At 42.5% G+C, this 19,307-nt stretch overlaps 1 protein-coding gene across 1 annotated transcript in view; it reads right to left on the bottom strand.

Moving 5' to 3' along the window:
* SRPK1 (SRSF protein kinase 1) overlaps positions 1–19,307 on the bottom strand; it is a 155,072-nt gene that overhangs the window by 105,480 nt on the left and 30,285 nt on the right. The window contains exons 3-6 of the mRNA XM_030220616.1: positions 16,119–16,249; positions 15,189–15,297; positions 7,379–7,466; positions 3,065–3,152 (exon numbers count right to left, since the gene is read on the bottom strand). Of these exons, the coding sequence (XP_030076476.1) occupies positions 3,065–3,152; positions 7,379–7,466; positions 15,189–15,297; positions 16,119–16,249 (416 nt within the window). The remainder of the gene's footprint in view (positions 1–3,064; positions 3,153–7,378; positions 7,467–15,188; positions 15,298–16,118; positions 16,250–19,307) is intronic.

Here is a 19,307-nt window from a genome sequence, read left to right as displayed (position 1 = left end):
TTTGTAACCTGGGGGACATAGGTAAGTTAATACTGGATCATCTTGCGCGTGTAACCAGGTTTCAGTAATCAGTAGTAGATCTAATTATTCTTCTAGCCAATTTAGAGAAACCGTCCCCGAGAACCTATATGCAAGTATGCATGCAGGCACAGCAAACTATATCTAGCATAAGTACATATGTATTGCCATACTGGGACAGACCAAAGGTCCATCAAGACCAGCATCCTTTTGCCAACAGTGGCCAATCCAGGTCACCAATACCTGGCAAGATCCCCCCCAAAAACGTACAAAACATTTTATGCTGCTTATCCCAGAAATAGTGGATTTTCCCCAAGTCCAATTTAATAATGGTCTACGGACTATTCCTTTAGAAAGCCGTCCAAACCTTTTTAAAAATCTGCTAAGCTAACCGCCTTTACATTTTCTGGCAACGAATTCCAGGATTTAATTACATGTTGAGTGAAGAAAATTTTTCTCCGATTCATTTTAAATTTACTAATTTGTAGTTTCATCGCATGCCCCCTAGTCCTAGTATTTTTGAAAAGCGTAAACAGATGCTTCAACGTCTACCTGTTTCACTCCACTCATTATTTTTATAGGCCTCTATCATATCTCCCCTCAGTCGTCTTTTCTCCAAGCTGAAGAGCCCCAGTTGCTTTAGCCTTTCCTCATAGGGAAGGCATCCCATCCCCTTTATCATTTTCGTCGCCCTTCTCTGCACCTTTTCTAACTCCACAATATCTTTTTTGAGATGCGGCAACCAGAATTGAACACAATATTCAAGGTGCGGTCACACCATGGAGCGATACAAAGGCATAATGTCCTCATTTTTGTTTTCCATTCCTAATACCTAACATTCTATTTGCTTTCTTAGCCACCGCAGCACACTGAGCAGGTTTCAGCATATCAACGATGTCACCTACATCCCTTTCTTGGTTGGCGACTCCTAATGTGGAACGTTGCATGACGTAGCTATAATTCGGGTTCCTGTTTCCCACATGCATCACTTTGCACTTGCTCACATTAAAACGTCATCTGCCATTTAGACGCCCAGTCTCCGAGTCTCATAAGGTCCTCTTGTAATTTTTCACAATCCTCTAGCGATTTAACTACTTTGAATAACTGTCGTCAGTAAATTTAATTACCTCACTAGTTGCCCCCATCTCTAGGTCATTTATAAATATGTTAAAAAAGCAGCGGTCCCAGCACAGACCCCTGGGGAACCCCACTAACTACTCTTCTCCATTGAGAATACTGACCATTTAACCCTACTCTCTGTTTTCTATCTTTTAACCAGTTTTTAATCCACAATAGAACACTACCTCCTATCCCATGACTCTCCAATTTCCTCTGGAGTCTTTCATGAGGTACTTTGTCAAACACCTTCTGAAAGTCCAGATACACAATATCAACTGGCTCACCTTCATCCACACGTTTTTTCACCCCTTCAAAGAAATGTAATAGATTGGCAAGGCAAGATTTCCCTTCACTAAATCCATGTTGGCTTTAATCCATGATTTTGAATATGCTCTGTAATTTTGTTCTTTATAATAGCCTCTAAAATTTTGCCTGGCACAGACATATGACTCACCGGTCTATAATTTCGGGGATCTCCCCTGGAACCTTTTTTAAAAATTGGCGTTACATTGGACACCCTCCAATCTTCAGGTACCATGCTCGATTTTAAGGATAAATTACATATTACTAATAGCTCCGCGTTCATTTTTCAGTTCTATCAATACTCTGGGATGAATACCATCTGGTCTAGAACATTTGCTACTCTTCAATTTGTCAAATTGCCCCATTACATCCTTTAGGTCTATAGAGATTTCATTCAGTTGCTCTGACTCGTCAGCTTCAAATACCATTTCTGGCACTGGTATCCCACCCAAATCTTCCTCGGTGAAGACCGAAGCAAAGATTTAATCTCTCCGCTACGGCTTTGACTTCCCTGATCGCCCCTTTTACCCCTCGGTCATCTAACGGTCCAACCGATTCTTTTGCCGGCTTCCTGCTTTTAATATACCTAAAATTTTTTACTGTGTGTTTTTGCCTCCAATGCAATCTTTTTTTCAAAGTCCCTCGTTGCCTTCCTTATCAGCACTTTGCATTTGACTTGACATTCCTTATGCTGTTTCTTATTTTCAGTCTGTTCCTTCTTTCATTTTCTGAAGGATTTTCTTTTAGCTCAGCTTCCTTCACATCACTTTTTAACTATGCTGGCTGTCGTTCGATCTTCCGTCCTTCTTAATACTTGGAATATATTTGGCCTGGGCTTCCAGGATGGTGTTTTTGATCAGCATCCACACCCGATGTAAATTTTTGACCCTCGAAGCCATTCCTCCAAGGTTATTTTTTCACCATTCTCCTCATTTTATCTTAGTCTCCTTTTTTAGTTAAACGTCCAATGTATTGGATTTCCTGTGTATACTTACTTCAAAGCTAATATCAAATTTGATCATATTACGATCACTTATCAAGAGGCACCAGCACCATTACCTCCCGCACCAGATCATGCGCTCCACTAAGGACTAGGTCTAGAATTTTTCCTTCTCTCATCGGCTCCTGTACCAGCTGCTCCATAAAGCAGTCCTTGATTTCGTCAAGGAATTTTACCTCCCTAGCATTTCCCGATGTTACATTTACCCAGTCAATATCAGGGTAATTGAAATCACCCATTATTATTATTGTGTTGCCCAGTTTGTTTGCTTCCCTAATTTCCTTTAACATTTCTACACCTGTCTGTTCATCCTGACCAGGCGGATGGTAGTACACTCCTATCACTATCCTTTTCCCCTTTACACACAGAATTTCAAACCATAGGGATTCCAAGATGTGTTTTGTTTCCTGCAGAATTTTCAATCTAGCAATTATAGTCTCTCACATTTAAGCACAAAAGACTAAATCCTTAAGTCACCTCATAACTGTGTAGCAGAGATTAAATATGAGATGTAGGAGGCATTAGCCTACAAAGACTATCCCCTTTAATCCACTCCCCACCCACTAATTTAAAATTTAACACTGCTACAATACTGCTTTGGTAATCTCTCCTCTTAAAGGATACGTGTGCCATTTACACCAGAGATTTTGAAGTCATCTAACAGTTGAACCACCATCTCCCTCTTGGGATCTTCTGGGTCAGTGTGACGAACCTGTAGAGAAAAAAAAAAAAAAAGTTACTCAAAGAAATAGTGTTCATGACTGTTTATAAACAGCTGGAGAATCTGAAGGTAAACAAAGCTATGGGGCCGGATGGGATACATCCCAGGATACTGAAGGAGCTCAGAGAGGTCCTGGCAGGACCTCTTAAAGATTCACAGTAATACCTCGGTTTCAGTTTTCGTTGATTTTTTCCAGAAAAAAGTTGTCTCGGATTTCGTTGGCGTGCCCACGTGACCTCGCTAATTTTGCCAAAAAGCGTTCTCCTGCTTAGTGTGGCGTTGTTTCTCGCGTCTAGCCAAACAATTGCATTGCTTTCCAGTGTTTTTGTGCTTTTTTTTATTCATATCGAAATAATTGCCTCGGTTTTCGTTGGTTTCGGATTTCGCCGATTGTTTTCGGGCAGATTATCGACGAAAACCGAGGTATCACTGTATTTAATAGATCTTTAGAGACAGGAGAGGTTCCGTGAGATTGGAGACGAGCGGATGTGGTCCCTCTTCACAAAAGTAGAGACAGGGAAGAAGTGGGAAACTACAGACCGGTAAGTTTCACGACGGTGGTAGGAAAAAATAATGGAGTCGCTGCTGAAAGAAAGGATAGTTAACTTTTTCTAGAAACCAAAGGGTTACAGGACCAGAGACAACATGGCTTTACCAAAGGAACATCCTGCCAAACGAATCTTACTGACGTTTTTGACTGGACGACCAAAGAACTGGATGAGGGACATGCGCTAGATGTAATCTACTTGGACTTCAGCAAAGCCTTTGATACAGTCCCCCACAGAAGACTCGTGAATAAGCTGAAAGGGTTGAACTTAGGACCAAAAGTGGTGAACTGGATAAGAAACTGGTTGACTGACAGGTGGCAGAGGATGGTGGTAAATGGAATCCGCTCGGACGAAAGGAAGGTGAGCAGAGGAGTTCTGGGTGCCTATTCTGTTTAATATATTTGTAGGAGATATTGCTGAAGGCTTGGAAGGAAAGGTGTGCCTTTTTGTGGATGACATGAAAATAGCCCATAGAGTGGATACCCTGGAGGGAGTAGAAACGATGAGAAAGGATCTCCGAACGTTAGAAAAAACGGTTGAGGGTCTGGCAGTTAAAATTTAATGCCAAGACATGTAGTGATGCACTTGGGGTGCGGAAACCCAAAACAGAGATACTGGATAGGAGGGGAGAGGTTAGTAAGCTCGACTCAGGACAGAGACCTTGGGGTGTTGGTGTCTGAGGATCTGAAGGTGAAGAAATAATGCGACAAGGCAATGGCTGTGGCCAGAAGGATGCTAGGCTGCATAGAGAGGGGCATAACCAGCAGAAGAAAGGAGGTGTTGATGCCCCCTCTACAAGTCGTTGGTGAGGTCCCACTTGGAGTATTGTGTTCAGTTTTGGAGGCCATATCTTGCTAAAGATGTAAAAAGACTGGAAGCGGTGCAAAGAAAAGCTATGAAAATGGTATGGGATTTGTGTTGCAAACCATACGAGGAGAGACTTGCTGACCTGAACATGTATAGCTTGGAGGAAAGGAGAAACAGGGGTGATGTGATACAGACGTTCAAATATTTGAAAGGTATTAATCTGCAAACAAACTTTTTCTGGAGACGGGAAGGCGGTAGAACTAGAGGACATGAATTGAAGTTGAAGGGGGGCACACTCAGGACTAATGTCAGGAAGTATTTTTTCACGGAGAGGGTGGTGGATATGTGGAATGCCCTCCCGTGGGAGGCGGTGGAGATGAAAATGGTAATGAAATTCAAACATGAGTGGGATAAACACAAAGGAATCCTGTTTAGAAGGAATTGTTCTGTGGAATCTTAGCAGAGATTGGGTGGCGATGTCGGTAATTGGAAACAAGGATATAACAAAAGAGAGGGAACAAAGTACAAACTAAAGTCCAAACAAAAAAAACAGCACCACGGGCCTTTAAAAATGGAACACAGTTCTTTAATGAATGAGCCTTGACAAAAAGACCCGACACGGGCCGTGTTTCGGTAACTAGCACCTGCGTCAGGGGTCACAGTGATGACGTGGAAAACTTGGGGAATAACTCGAATATATTCCTCTACAATATATTATTCCTTACCCCACGTCTCATGTAGTAAAAGCTACAAAGCACCAAGGCACTTTCACTTTCTGTTTTTTTTGTTTGGTAATTGGAAACAAAACAGGAGCTGGGCAGACTTCTATGGTCTACATCCTGATCGTCACTGAATAGATAGGGATGAGCTGGAGTGTAAATTTTAAGGGGCTTCCATGTTAGCTTCAGAACTTAGTACACTTGATCAGCAACTTTGAAGCAGGATGTCCGAGTGAGAAGAAACCTTCCAACTAGAGTTCACAGTGTTGCACATATGCCTCCTCCCTGCTAATTACCTCAAAAGAGCACTGAATTTGGAAGCTTCCAACCAGACTTCACTTCAAACACATGTGTAACCATTGAAGTCTAAACCACTGTTCAAACACTAGTTTCCTCGCTTATCACATTCCAAAGAGCAATTAAGTGTCTTACCATTGTCTTCCAAGTACCATTCCCTGATCAAGAGAACCTCTCTCCTCTGGGCCAACCTGCCAGCAACCAAAGACAGCCAGTTGCACATCTGACACCTCCCTGTTAACTACCTTGAAAGTGCTCTGAAGTCCCGTCCCCCGACCAAAAGAGGCGGAGGCTTAGCACTAATCTATCGATCCCATTTCACCACTGAAACCACTGCCGAGTCCATAACACCTCAACTTGAAATTGCCTCAATCAGAATCCACAACAAAACCCTACGCGATCAATTGAATTGTGTCCTGTTCTACAGACCTCCAGGTAACTGGAACAAAGACCAGAATAACCTTCATGGACTTCATTTCAAACATGTGTAACCAACTCCAACATACTAATATTAGGAGACATCAACTTTCACTTAGAAGACCCAAACTCTATTAACACACAAGAATGTAAGGAATTCCTCCACATATGGGATCTCAAATGGCCACAAATACAAGCAACCCACGTCAAAGGGTACACACTCAATCTCACACCAACTCTCAACAGACCAAACCTTAATAATAACAGAAACACTCTGGACCGATCACTACAAACTAAACTTGTCCCTACACTGGCGGAAGAAGGGTCTACAACGAATACAAGAACACACATCCTACAGAACAAGAGGTCAAGTAGACACGCAAACATTCTGGCAACAAAGTAAGATGGTGTCTACATTGGATAGGGGAAAGTCTCAACAAACTGTGGCAAAGAAATCTCAATCATTAATTGCACACAGAAAAAGTCATCATAGACTAAAAAACCCTTTTTTTTTTTTTATTTTGCTTTAAATGTCTTTGTACATCATGTCCTCATGCATCAAAATCTTTTTCGAATCGCAAAAGAGATGAACATGAATAAACTTATCTTTACATTGTGAACTCCAGCTACTTAGTAGATTCCTGTGCGGTCCCAACGGTCCCGTTTCGCGTTGCTTCCTCAGGGAACCACACTGCAGAGCATCAATTATTTTACTATTGCTAAAGGCTGGAGGACTCACTCTTATCAACCCGTTTTTTCCTCCATGTGCTGGTGCGCTAATTATTTGTGTAATTTGCGTTTGATCTGTTGGGAATATTTTGTACCCCACTACCTTTTTTTATTTTTTAATAGTGAAAACATTTAAAGTGCCAGCCTAATACGTCAAGAATCAAAAGTATACATCTTACTGGAAGGTGGTAGAACAGGGGAATGCACATCAGAATGCATGAATACCCTGCAAAGATCTGGAGGGGTGCAAGACAGCCAGTCATGGAAATCAGTTGAGGTACACAGCAACAGGGAGTACATGTGCACTATGCCATGAAGACTCCAAAAAATGTAAGCTTAAAAGTAAAAAAAAAAAAAAAAGTTATGGTATGTGTGTGATGTAATTACATTGCAGAAATTATTTTGTCCAAGATGACAGTTTAATTTGCTATTATGCTATACTTATTGTTGTAATGCTGTCTTTGCTCTTGTTACCAAACACAACTATCCCATGATAAAAAGAATGCATGAAAGCCACAGGACCACATGAGGCAATCAGAAACAAAATGTGCTGGAATACAGGGAAGAGGCAAGCAATGAAGCTGATGTAAGATTGACAGGCACAGAGCAGACTTTTTCTTGATAGGGGGAGGGGGCTGTCAGGGAAGCAATGATATTCCAGATCACACAAAAGAATGGCATATGCACCAACAATACTCACCGATTTCAATAGCTTGATTTCATCCAATGCTGTTTCAGTGTAATGCTCAGCACTTTTCACCACTTTCATAGCCACAAACTTCTTCCCCCTGAATAAAAAGAGCAGTCCAGCTGAGCAGCCCTTTCAGTAACATACACAGGTTACAAAAGCTATACTGCTTGCTTTATGATAATTTATTATTAAACCATTAAGGCTTAATCAATTTAAGACAGTTAAATAGTGTTGATATGGACTACAGCTGTACAAAGCTAGGATTAACAGGTTATAAATAAAATGTGTATTCTTTGAGATCCACATTACCACCATGCATGTTTTCTCCTTTACATAGCTCCTAAACCCAGTCTGTGTACCCCAGCAACTTAAGTACACTTGTCAACCAGGAGGGTTGGAGAAAACCACCACTTGGAGCCTCCGCCACCAGTTTTCTCTTCCCCTTCTCAACCCATATAGTAGGATGAGCATGGCAGTCATTACATTACTTCTTATTTTCTTGGCCCATGGTTACATTTGGTTAAACTTTTCCATCCAAGGAGCTTTGTACCCTGGGCAACTGTCCCCTTGTCATTCAGAAAGCAGCTGCAGCAGCAGCAACCACTACCTCCCCTCCTATCAGAGAGCAAAATATGTTTACAGTTCACCACACCACAGTAGGCCTCATCAGATAGGAGATTTGGACCAAAGTTTGTGCTGTGGCCAATTCACTGATCAGTTCAGACATCTGGGAAATCTGAACACCAAGTTGAATGGTTTGATATTTCCATATGTTTTATAGTGCTGGAATCTTAGAACTATGTCTAAAGCAGGGGTTCTCAAACCAGTTCTCAGGCCACCTAGCTAGTCAGGTTTTCAGGATATCCACAATGAATGAGAAATTTGCATGCAATACTTCCATTCTATGCAAATTTGTCACACATATTCATTGTGTGTACCTGAAAACCTGACTGGCTAGGTATTCCTCGAGGACCACGTTGAGAACCCCTGGCCTAGAGGGAGAAGCTATTTTTAAAATCAAGTTTTACAATGGTACAGGTTGAAAGACATAAGAGTTTGTTTTAAAACCAACTGCTTATTCTCATATAGTTTATTGTATTTGACACTTCCGAGAACCCAGCTCGACTTTGCTCAATAAAAATTAGTACAACTGAAATACGCAATTTTGCCATAATTACATGCTCAAATTCTGGTCACATGCAACAATAAGTGTACCAGCGTATCCTTCTCCAAATACATGAGTTGTGTCCTTCCCAGGAAACATAACTCACCCATTCAGTATATTGATAGCTTCAGTTATTTATAAAGACTGTACTTCAAAAGGGTTAAGAATCAACACATTCCTGGAGGCGCCATGCTGAGCAGACATGTTGAGGAACGCTCCGTATCCTGCCCGTTTTATGTTTTGGTGCTGCTGCCGTCCGGAGCAGGGGAAATACTGGACGGTTCTCTTTTGGGAACTTACCGGAGCAGATCAAGGGCGATAGAGGCTGTGAGACGCAGGAGGCAGAAGCTCGGCGTTCCGGGAGGTTGGAGCGGGGGGCCTCAGACTGCGGAGCCAAGTATCGTGCGGGAGGCCGCGCCTTCTGTCTCGGCAACCGTCCCGGGAGAGTCGGGTGAGAGAGACTGCTGCAGCCGAGGGATCGCTGCCTGGCGGGTCGGGACGAGAAGAGGCCTGCTTTTTGTGAACCTGAGGGGGAGAACAACTTGGAGCTACGCTGGGGGATCCTTGGCCACATGCAGGCCGGAGGTGTGGCAGAGGCACCGTGGGTGAAGGTGAGACATCGAGTGGAGGACAGCATGCGGGTCCGGGGCGGGGTGTAGAGAAGTAGAAAGACAGAAAAGTATTTCTTCACTCAACAAACAGTTAAGCTCTGTAACTTGTTGCCAGAAGATGTGGTTACAATGGTTAGCATATCAGTTTTAAAAAAAAATATGGTTTGGACAAGGTCCTGGAAGCGAAGTCCATAATCTGCTATTGAGACAGATATAGAGGAATCCACTGCTTGCCCTGGGATTGGCATTGAATCTTCATCTATATGGGAGTCTGCCAGGTACTTGCGACCTGGATTGGCAACCACTGGAAACAGGATACTGGACTAGACAGACTGGTCTGACCCAGTATGGCTATTCTTCTGTCCTTATGTGCACTTCTATTGGCAAACAATAGATCTTTAAACCAACTGTCCATCCTAAGCTCTCTTGGGAATACTTACTGTATATAAATTGAGCTACTACTGAAAGAGTAAGCTAAATCCAGAGAACAACTATCATGAAATGTTCAGAGAGCACCTGTTACAGGTAACCAACTTGCTTTCATTATAGAACAAGCACAATATATGGTTCATATACATGGGAAGCCTTTTAAAAAGGAAATTGGAGGCTAAAAAGCAGAATGCTAATTTTCTTTTGGCAATTGACCATGTCTTTTTTGAAGCACAGCAACCTGGAAACAATGAATGAGGGCCTTTGGGAGAGGGGAACCGACCAATTCAGCTGTGAGGGCTAGGGACTGGAGGTCAGAATCCAATGGATCTCAACCCCCTGGGTGACGAGAGTCGGAAGGCACTCAAGTCTCCTGGAGTTTGCCTCCAAAGATCCATGAATAAATGGGAACCAGATTTGTGTCAGCCAAAAGAGGACAATCAGAATCATGGTTCCTCAGTCCTGCTTGAGTTTCAGAAGAGTTTTTGCTAGCACTGGAGGGTGTGTACAGAAAGCCCTTCCCACAACGGAGGAGAAAGGCATCTGAGGCTAAACTGCTGTGTGCTCCCAGTCTGGACTTTCTTGTTGGAGTATAAAAAACAGTGGGGCACACCCTCTCAGATGATCTTTTGGGCTACACCCATCTCTCTAGAGACTGCTTGTGAAGTTGCAGGACCTGACTCAAGACTGTCCCCCAGACAGTTGTCTTTCCCTGCCAGGTACGTGGTCCTGAGTGATATCCTTCGGGTAAACCCTACTTCCAACATCCTGACCACTTCCTGACACAGGAAGCACAATACTGTGCACATGCCACCCCCCCCCCCCCCACCCCCATTTTAAATCCATACCAACAATCGCTACTGCATGCATAGAAAGCTATTATACATGCAAATATACATTAAATGGAAGCCTGCAAGGGGGGAAAAAAAATCAACCATGGCTATATTAAAATTATTTTCCTGGCATTCCAGTTATCTGCTCCATGCGCCATACAAAAAGCTACCTAGCAATCTGAAGCAGAGCTGCTTGCTGAGGCTGCTCCAGGAGTCTTGACGAACTTTAGCAAGAGCATATTGGGAGGAGGGGGAACATCCATAAGTTACCAATCAACACCCCATTAGAGGCATTGCAGCCTTTGCCCCCGGTCTAGACAGTGAGGTTTTTGTATGCTGGGAGGGGGCAGGCTTTGTCCTTGTAGAACATATTTTGAGAGAGGATGGCACACTAAAACCTTTTGAGTGTCTTCAGCCAGGAGGATCAACCTGCATACTTACAGCTGGTGAACTACATACGAACATTGGATCTTCACCATCCTATTGGTAATCTGGGGGAATTTTTCAATACAGACATGGATAATAGGTTGACTATTTCTGGACTACAGAAATCTTACAGCTTTAGGTATTTTAAAGGATTATGGATCTTTGAAGTGAGCCTGGGACCAAGTGGATCATCAGTTGGGATTGCTTAATTTTTTTAAATTAATCAAAGGAAACCTCTTATTGCTTATACTGATTTTCAAGAATGCAATATAGAATATTGCATAGAGCCTATTTTCTCATGAGAGCATTTAAAGCCAAGTCATTTTACTCCCCTACATGTGGGAAATAATGAAAGCACATTATGTCATACTTTTTGGACTGGTCCCCAAATCCAATACTTTTGGCCTGAGCTTATTAGTTACCTAAATTCTTTGCTGGGGTCTCATATCCAGATTACTTTTGAGAAAGTGGTGCTGGATTGTTGGGGAGATTTGGGAGGGACCTTAGAGGGGAAAAAATGCATTCTTCAACAAGGGGTACAGATAGTCCCTCATTTCAGCAAATGGACAAATCAGCTGTGGGCAGCGGATCTTACTTTAAAGCAGACATCATTTTCTAGCTATCTGAAACACATATCTGTCTCAAAGACTTAAGAAATTTAATCCCGAATAGATTACACTTATAATACTCAGTTTGGTAATATGGTGGGTGTGTACATAAGTACATAAGTACATAAGTAGTGCCATACTGGGAAAGACCAAAGGTCCATCTAGCCCAGCATCCTGTCACCGACAGTGGCCAATCCAGGTCAAGGGCACCTGGCACGCTCCCCAAACGTAAAAACATTCCAGACAAGTTATACCTAAAAATGAGGAATTTTTCCAGTCCATTTAATAGCGGTCTATGGACTTGTCCTTTAGGAATCTATCTAACCCCTTTTTAAACTCCGTCAAGCTAACCGCCCGTACCACGTTCTCCGGCAATGAATTCCAGAGTCTAATTACACGTTGGGTGAAGAAAAATTTTCTCCGATTCGTTTTTAATTTACCACACTGTAGCTTCAACTCATGCCCTCTAGTCCTAGTATTTTTGGATAGCGTGAACAGTCGCTTCACATCCACCCGATCCATTCCACTCATTATTTTATACACTTCTATCATATCTCCCCTCAGCCGTCTCTTCTCCAAGCTGAAAAGCCCTAGCCTTCTCAGCCTCTCTTCATAGGAAAGTCGTCCCATCCCCACTATCATTTTCGTCGCCCTTCGCTGTACCTTTTCCAATTCTACTATATCTTTTTTGAGATACGGAGACCAGTACTGAACACAATACTCCAGGTGCGGTCGCACCATGGAGCGATACAACGGCATTATAACATCCGCACACCTGGACTCCATACCCTTCTTAATAACACCCAACATTCTATTCGCTTTCCTAGCTGCAGCAGCACACTGAGCAGAAGGTTTCAGCGTATCATCGACGACGACACCCAGATCCCTTTCTTGATCCGTAACTCCTAACGCGGAACCTTGCAAGACGTAGCTATAATTCGGGTTCCTCTTACCCACATGCATCACTTTGCACTTGTCAACATTGAACTTCATCTGCCACTTGCACGCCCATTCTCCCAGTCTCGCAAGGTCCTCCTGTAATCGTTCACATTCCTCCTGCGACTTGACGACCCTGAATAATTTTGTGTCATCGGCGAATTTAATTACCTCACTAGTTATTCCCATCTCTAGGTCATTTATAAATACATTAAAAAGCAACGGACCCAGCACAGACCCCTGCGGGACCCCACTAACTACCCTCCTCCACTGAGAATACTGGCCACGCAATCCTACTCTCTGCTTCCTATCTTTCAACCAGTTCTTAATCCATAATAATACCCTACCTCCGATTCCATGACTCTGCAATTTCTTCAGGAGTCTTTCGTGCGGCACTTTGTCAAACGCCTTCTGAAAATCCAGATATACAATATCAACCGGCTCCCCATTGTCCACATGTTTGCTTACCCCCTCAAAAAAATGCATTAGATTGGTGAGGCAAGACTTCCCTTCACTAAATCCGTGCTGACTTTGTCTCATCAGTCCATGTTTTGTATATGCTCTGCAATTTTATTCTTAATAATAGCCTCCACCATCTTGCCCGGCACCGACGTCAGACTCACCGGTCTATAATTTCCCGGATCTCCTCTGGAACCTTTCTTAAAAATCGGAGTAACATTGGCTACCCTCCAGTCTTCCGGTATTACACTCGATTTTAGGGACAGATTGCATATTTCTAACAGTAGCTCCGCAAGTTCATTTTTTAGTTCTATTAATACTCTGGGATGAATACCATCAGGTCCCGGTGATTTACTACTCTTCAGCTTGCTGAACTGACCCATTACATCCTCCAAGGTTACAGAGAATTTGTTTAGTTTCTCCGACTCCCCCGCTTCAAATATTCTTTCCGGCACCGGTGTCCCCCCCAAATCCTCCTCGGTGAAGACCGAAGCAAAGAATTCATTTAATTTCTCCGCTACGGCTTTGTCCTCCTTGATCGCCCCTTTAACACCATTTTCGTCCAGCGGCCCAACCGACTCTTTGGCCGGTTTCCTGCTTTTAATGTATCTAAAAAAGTTTTTACTATGTATTTTTGCTTCCAACGCTAATTTCTTCTCAAAGTCCTTTTTTGCCCTCCTTATCTCCGCTTTGCATTTGGCTTGGCATTCCTTATGATCTATCCTGTTACTTTCAGTTGGTTCTCTTCTCCACTTTCTGAAGGATTGTTTTTTGGCTCTAATGATTTCCTTTATCTTACTGTTTAGCCACGCCGGCTGACGTTTAGTCTTTTTTCCCTTTTTTCTAATACGTGGAATATATTTGTCCTGAACCTCCAGGATGGTGTTTTTAAACAGCATCCACGCCTGATGCAAGTTTTTTACTCTGCGAGCTGCTCCTTTCAGTCTTTTTTTCACCATTTTTCTCATTTTGTCGTAATCACCTTTTCTATAGTGTGGGTCAATGCTTCCTCTAAGGAGTGGCCTATTGTGTGCAAGCTTTTTTTCATGCGAGCAACAGGGGCGTATCTGAGGTTCGGCGGTAGGAGGGGGCAGGGGCTAGAGTGAGGGGGCACATTATAACGCCCCCCCCCCACTGCCGTTAACCCTCCCCCGCCTACCACCAACCCTTTCCCCGCCTACCGCGGTCACCTACCCCCCGAGGTCCGCTCCTGCCGGTTTTTTTAATTACTTCAGCTGGCAGGGGACCCCAACCCCCGCCAGCCCAGCCGAGGTCTTTAACTTCTTCATCCTCGTGCTGTTCCTGCAATGCATCCTTCCAGTTGGACGGAGTTTGACGTCGCAGCACATTGACGTCCTGCACGTACAACGTGCTGCGACGTCAAACTCCGTCCAGCTGGAAGGATGCATTGCAGGAACAGCACGAGGATGAAGAAGTTAAAGACCTCGGCTGGGCTGGCGGGGGTTGGAGTCCCCCGCCAGCTGAAGTAATATTTTAAAAAACCGGCAGGAGCGGACCTCGGGGGTAGGTGACCGCGGTAGGCGGGGAAAGGGTTGGCGGTAGGCGGGGGAGGGTTAACGGCGGTAGGGGGGGATCCAAGGCGAAAATCTGCGGGGGCCCAGGCCCCTGTGGCCCCACGCAGATACGCCTCTGGCAAGCAACAAGTTTTAAAAACCAACAATTTTTGAGCACTAGTATTAGCCATGCATTTCTGTATATAGCACAAAAAAAAAAAAACTTTTTTTGTGAGCAACGCTCTTAAAAAAACAGATGAGCAATTGCTCATGCATTCCGTTTAGAGGAAACATTGGTGTGGGTCTAAATTCCTTCAGGTTAGGAGGGTATATGGCAGAGATAGATTAGCTGAAGGGCTTAGACATAAGGGTGGGAAGCTATAAGAAACAAGGCCTTCCTCTTAGTTTGGGTGTGTTGCAACATTTTTCTTATCTTTTTCCCTGCACATGGAAAGGTACAAATTTCCTACTGTTCATATGTCTGGAATATTGTGTTATATAATTTTAATGTATTTGTTACTTGTATAATAAATATTTCAACTAAAACTCTTCTCCTACTGGAGTTATTAACAAGCTGCAATATGCAGTTGTACAAAAGCTTGAGAAACTACACAGATCCCTTCTTCCACAGCACATCTTACTGTATTAACTGCTTTTCATACAAGTCTAGAAATTAATTTTAAAAGGTGAAAAGGCCCATTTTAAAGGATCTCTGGCAGGACAGGAAAAAGCTAAAATTATATATCCAACCCAGTTTCCTGTGAAGAAGCAAGAACAAGACTGATCAAACAGAAGAACAAGGTCTAACAGCACATGACATTATGAAATCAATACTAACTGAATGTCCCAGGATAGCCACACAGTAGAAAAATGGCCCCAGCCCAGCTTCCGAATGACATGATATCTTCCATTGAATAGGTCTCCTATCTTCACATGATGATAACCACCTAGAACAAAAAAAAGTGAAAACATACTGAGAATGATTCTTGGGCATAAGGGTAGCATAGAAACTGTACTACAAACATCTATTGGCCAACTGTGCTGGATGAATAGAAAGCTGTATCATTAAAAAAACAAAATAGTCATTGTAGTGCTTTGACATACAGTAGGGTAGTGGATTGGAGCAAGAACAGTAAAGCTCAAGTCATATGAAAAGGCCTGTTGCAAAACTTGACCATGAAAGCCATCTGGTACAGGATACAATACAACTGAAATTTTCAAGCCTTCTCTCCACAATCATGCTAGTGTGGCATTTGACTTGATAAAAATCCTAGCCCAGCTTTAAAGACACACTGATACAAGGATTCTGTACCAATGCCGAAAATTCCTGGGCATCAACTGGCCACTAAAAAAACCACCATCTCAGCTGTAGGCCTGCAGAAGTGATGAGCCATTGCTTGTATCTTGCCACAGACCCCTGAAGACAAGTACAAAGCATGAAATCTGCCACTTGACCAGAAAAATCAACACCATTTCCAACTGGCCAGAAGGTTAATGGTGAGGTTAGAGGGAAGACGCCAACAAGAACACACAAGCAGCAGAAAGAGCAAAATAAATTAACACAGAAGCAAAAAGCCCTCTCTCCTGTTTCCATTTTACTCCTATCCCTGCTATATAAAGGCCCTACAATCCCCAGCCACCATGCATTCTCTGGAGTAACACTAACATACCACAGTCCAATAAACTGTGTTAATTTAGAGACCGATAGTGTTGAAGAGAAACTCCTGAAGCAATAAACTCACTACATTTGTATCCAGCATCACCTTACCTCTGCAATAATCATTGGGGTCTTCTTGCTCATCATCATCAGATCCCAGTATTTCTTCCTCCTCTTCCTCCTCATGCTCTGGGAGCTCATTCTCAGATTCACGGGTGGTGCCTCTGTGCTGAGTCTCCGGCCTGAGAAGAATCAAACTCCCATTCAGTGAGCTGAACAGCTACTCATCTCTCCCTGAAACTCCTGGACAGCTCTCACAGTAGTGATCCACCTCCCCCCCCCCCCCCCCCCCCCCAAATCTAAGATTTTCACATAAAGTGATGCTGTTTTCAAACAAAAAGCTATTTTTTTAAGGATTGCAAAACCATTTCATTTAGAATGGAGTACCCTAACATTTAAAGCAAACAGTTGAGAACCAGGGAAGACCGTTTCAAATCCCACCGCAACGCCCTGTGGTCTTGGGCAAGTCATTTAACCTGCCACTGCCTCACAAACTCTGATTATCCCTCCAGGGACTGGAGAATTAATTGCTTAGCTGCCATTTTGTTATTGGTAGTATATCAAGTTAAATAAAATAAAACTTCTGAGAAAGGCATGAGACTAATCCAAATCCATCCACTTGCCCAAACTTAACTGTAATGACATTACATACTAGATCAAAAAACCTGTTGCCAGACGCTAGGAGGCATATTTTCAAAGCACTAAGTTCCATAGTAATCTATGGGACTTGTAAGTTTAAGTGTTTAGAAAATGAGCCCCTAAGTAAATTCTAAATCTTCATTGTAAAAATTCAAAGTGATTTCACAGATGAAATCACTCAGTTTTCTCTTCAAGTTCTTTTTGAAAATTTGATGCAAAGCAAATGATTTAGCACACCTCCTCAGTCTTCAACATAGATATAACCAAAACAGATACTATGATGAAAAAGGTAAATAGAGAAAAATTATACTTTCATAGAAAAAAAAATAACTTGAAATTTCAATACTCAAAATGTCAAAGCAAATTTCTAGCCAGTAATTACATCAAGTCTCCCCAGCCTGATTACAAAATGACACAGCCCATAAACACTGTAAAGAATAACTCAGGGGTTAACACTTCCCTAGACAACATTTAAGAGTTCATATAAATAAAATCACCATAGTTCAAATTTAAAATGAAAGGAATCAACATACGAGTACATTTGGCTCTGCCAGCTAACAGTTTAAATCAAATGCTGTTAAGAGCCAAAAGAGATACTGTGAAGAATTTATGAATTTTGTTTCTCCGGTAAGCAACACTAGATGGAAGTTTATTCATTCTCAAAGACCACTATGCTCAATCAAAAATATTCCTATGCCTCCACCCATTCCTTCCTTATCAGCATGCACCAAGAGCAAATGGGTAGAGTCGAGTCAGATATGCAAGCCTACATTAACACATACGACAAGATTACATTCAAAAAGAACACAATATGCTATCACCTCTGCCATCCTGTTTAGGTTATAGAATATAAGCAGACCTGCATCTAAGTATATCAGAAGATAAAAGCACTCCTGCTTAGGAACAGAGGTGAAGGATGATGCTGAAGCACACAAGGTAAGAGTACCTGCATGAAGCTCGGATCCCCATTGGTGGAGATGCTCCCAAAGACAGACCAACAGTTTTAGAAAGAGCCATTAAAAAGGAAATGGCAGACTGAGCTGCTGAAGTACACACACTGCAGTGCCGATTCTCCCAAAGCCCAGAAAATCCTGTGTGTGAGGGAGACAGAAGACTCTGCTTCTACCACCTAGCTGCAGATACACAGCACTGCATTGCAGGTGAAGGGCCTCAAACAAGACTGAGGAAGCTGTTCAGCTTGTAATGTTCTAATCTGAAAGCAGTCACTTCCTTAGTCTGCCTGGATTCTCTGCACAAATTTAAGATGAAGATTTCATTAGTTTCCTTTGTATTATTAAACTAACCCTTCCTTGTTTAGGTTCCACTGAGTCTGATAGAACCTCTGCTTACAGTTAGTCAATCGTCAGATTCAAAAAAGGAAGACACTTCATTGCTTATTTTTCAAAAAACATTCTAAAGACAAAAGCAGGAGCAAATAAAACCTGCAAAGTTCGTTAAAGATGCTATTTGTCAATACCAATGATTGGGTTTTAATGTATTCTTTAATGATGCTTTATTTTCTAGTTATCCTTCAACAGACAACTTGCACTTGGAGGTGACCATTTAGTACAGGCTGAAGCATAGAGCTATAATGTACATACTAGTTCAGAAACCAATAAGCATTCTGTAATCATGTGACTGATATTTGTATTAATCTCATCTCACTCAAGTGGTTTAATGGATTTGAGAGCCTTGTTTATACACAGTTCTGCAAGTTTCCTTGAATCATAGAAAAAAGTAAGATTTTGGATCCTTTGTTTCATGGAGATTCATTGTGTGTTTGGCCCAGCAGTTTTCTCCCCCAAACCACTAAGTGGCTGCTGCAGAAAATTTGTGTTAGATCAAGATTAAGTGCACTGCTTGTAACAATTTTTGCTCCAGCAAAGTAGTAAACTAATGACATACAAATCAGATGTGTTAGTGTACAAGTTGCCAGGGGAAAAAAACCCCAAAACAAATACAGTGGTGGAAATAAGTATTTGATCCCTTGCTGATTTTGTAAGTTTGCCCACTGACAAAGACATGAGCAGCCCATAATTGAAGGGTAGGTTATTGGTAACAGTGAGAGATAGCACATCACAAATTAAATCCGGAAAATCACATTGTGGAAAGTATATGAATTTATTTGCATTCTGCAGAGGGAAATAAGTATTTGATCCCCCACCAACCAGTAAGAGATCTGGCCCCTACAGACCAGGTAGATGCTCCAAATCAACTCGTTACCTGCATGACAGACAGCTGTCGGCAATGGTCACCTGTATGAAAGACACCTGTCCACAGACTCAGTGAATCAGTCAGACTCTAACCTCTACAAAATGGCCAAGAGCAAGGAGCTGTCTAAGGATGTCAGGGACAAGATCATACACCTGCACAAGGCTGGAATGGGCTACAAAACCATCAGTAAGACGCTGGGCGAGAAGGAGACAACTGTTGGTGCCATAGTAAGAAAATGGAAGAAGTACAAAATGACTGTCAATCGACAAAGATCTGGGGCTCCATGCAAAATCTCACCTCGTGGGGTATCCTTGATCATGAGGAAGGTTAGAAATCAGCCTACAACTACAAGGGGGGAACTTGTCAATGATCTCAAGGCAGCTGGGA

The sequence above is a fragment of the Microcaecilia unicolor genome, chromosome 12, assembly GCF_901765095.1.
Source record: "Microcaecilia unicolor chromosome 12, aMicUni1.1, whole genome shotgun sequence".
NCBI lineage: Eukaryota > Metazoa > Chordata > Amphibia > Gymnophiona > Siphonopidae > Microcaecilia > Microcaecilia unicolor.
Note: the sequence above shows the minus strand (reverse complement) of the source record. Positions and strands in the feature narration are given on the sequence as shown.